We start from the raw sequence: 1,715 nt of genomic DNA on the forward strand, positions 1-1,715 counted from the left end.
GTTATGAATCGTAATGTAAATATCTGATATGCAGCATGTATTTTCATTGTTCACAACCCACAGGTTGAGAACTGCTGCTCTAGGGAGTTTCCAGTCAGGCACAGATGCACGTGCATGTATATGTGCGCGCGGGCGCACACACACACACACACACAGAACAACAATACCAGTCGGATAATAAGTACTGAAAATTTGATGAAATTCTATCACCTAAATTACCAGGATTACTTCATGTCTATAAAGTATACTTTATAAATAGATGGTTTTTCATAGTTAATTAGAGCCACCTTCAAGTAGAAGAGACATTTCACAACGGGTTTTGAGAGAGGGCCAAAAAAAGTCAACCTGACCCTTATTCCTCAAGCAGGTCACATTCCAAAGAATGGACAAAGGGCCAGGATACTTGAGTCGTCTTTCCAAACTCCCTGGAGGTGATTTCCTCTCGAGGAATAGAAGTCATTTGTCACCTAAGAGCCTGTGAGTGGATGAAAGAGAATGAAGATGCTGGTGGTAAACTGTTATTTGCAAGGAAACAGGTGTCAAGCCAAAGGCACAGGAACCTGGAGGGAGGAACCAGAGTTCCCAGGAAGCCACGTGTGCGTCTGGCTCTCCTGCTTCCTTAGCTCTTCCCAATGCTTTAGCCTCACCTCCTAGGTTTAGCAGCTTGGCACAAGGCAGCGATCCCGCCAGGACCAGGAAAAAGTCGAGCCCAGCGCGGGGCTCAACGTTGAGCATTGAGCTATGAACCAGGTCACGGTTCGATTCCGATTAAGGGAACGTGCCCGGGTTGCAGGCTCCATCCTCAGGGTGGGGTGTGCTGGAGGCAGCTGATCAATGATTCGCATCATTGATGTTTCTCTCCCTCTCCCTTTCCTTTCCTCTCTGAAATCAATTAAAATTATATATATATATATATGGAAAAGAAATCAACAACCGGGTTAAATCCCAGACTCGAGGGCACTCCCAGCCCCTTCAGTGGGGAAGTGCTGGTTGCAGCTACCAAGGGGGGCGGGGGATAGGATGGGCGGGATGCTTAGGAAAAGAGCAAGGGGAGGGCAAGAGAAACACTGGCCAGGAGGGGCGTTTAGAGTGCCTGTGCTTTAGGATTTACATCGTCTCCCAAACTGTAGCTGCGTTTCCGGGAACTGAGTTGTATTGACCTTGGCTTCCGACTACCCTGCGTCCTGGAGCGGTCCTCCCCGAGTCGACGCGGGGCACTGGCCCTTTAAACGTGAGCGGCGGAGGCCCAGGAGGTCAGACTGACGTGGAACTCGGAGTGGCGTCAGACACGTGGTCGAGGGGTCGCTGGTCTTGCTTCCGGGCCAGGAGCTTCCGCTCTGGGTTGTGCATCTTTCATAGGATAGGAAAGTGTCTGCTTCGGCCTTTCGCTGCTTTTCCAGTCCCCACGTGATGACTCCATCCTCGAATAAAGGACAGAGTTTAAAGTAACTGCCCACTCTTCTGCCCATAGTCAAGATGGCCGCCTCCGCCTCAGCAGCCGAGGTTGCCCTGCGAACCAGATCCGTCCGGGCGGAATAATGGAAGTCGTTTAAAATAATTCTGTCCCCGCGCTCCTGCCCACATTAAAAACGGCCGCCTCCGCCTTCAGCAGCCGAGGTTGCTCCGCGAATCCGATTCTTCCGGGCGGAACCAGCGGAGAGAACTGCCGTGGGCGGAGCTGAGTTGCGGAGGCTCCGAGTCTGGGGCGGCTCGAG

General features: G+C 51.8%; 1 protein-coding gene across 1 annotated transcript in view; it reads left to right on the forward strand.

Annotated features, from left to right (window-relative positions):
• Positions 1–1,410: 1,410 nt before the first annotated feature.
• The window catches only part of DPAGT1 (dolichyl-phosphate (UDP-N-acetylglucosamine) N-acetylglucosaminephosphotransferase 1 (GlcNAc-1-P transferase)), a 15,152-nt gene continuing 14,847 nt past the window's right edge, over positions 1,411–1,715 (forward strand). Inside the window, exon 1 of the mRNA XM_014539909.1 lies at positions 1,411–1,445. Coding sequence (XP_014395395.1) covers positions 1,411–1,445 — 35 coding nt within the window. The remainder of the gene's footprint in view (positions 1,446–1,715) is intronic.

This window comes from Myotis brandtii, unplaced genomic scaffold (genome assembly GCF_000412655.1).
Source record: "Myotis brandtii unplaced genomic scaffold, ASM41265v1 scaffold105, whole genome shotgun sequence".
Classification (NCBI taxonomy): domain Eukaryota; kingdom Metazoa; phylum Chordata; class Mammalia; order Chiroptera; family Vespertilionidae; genus Myotis; species Myotis brandtii.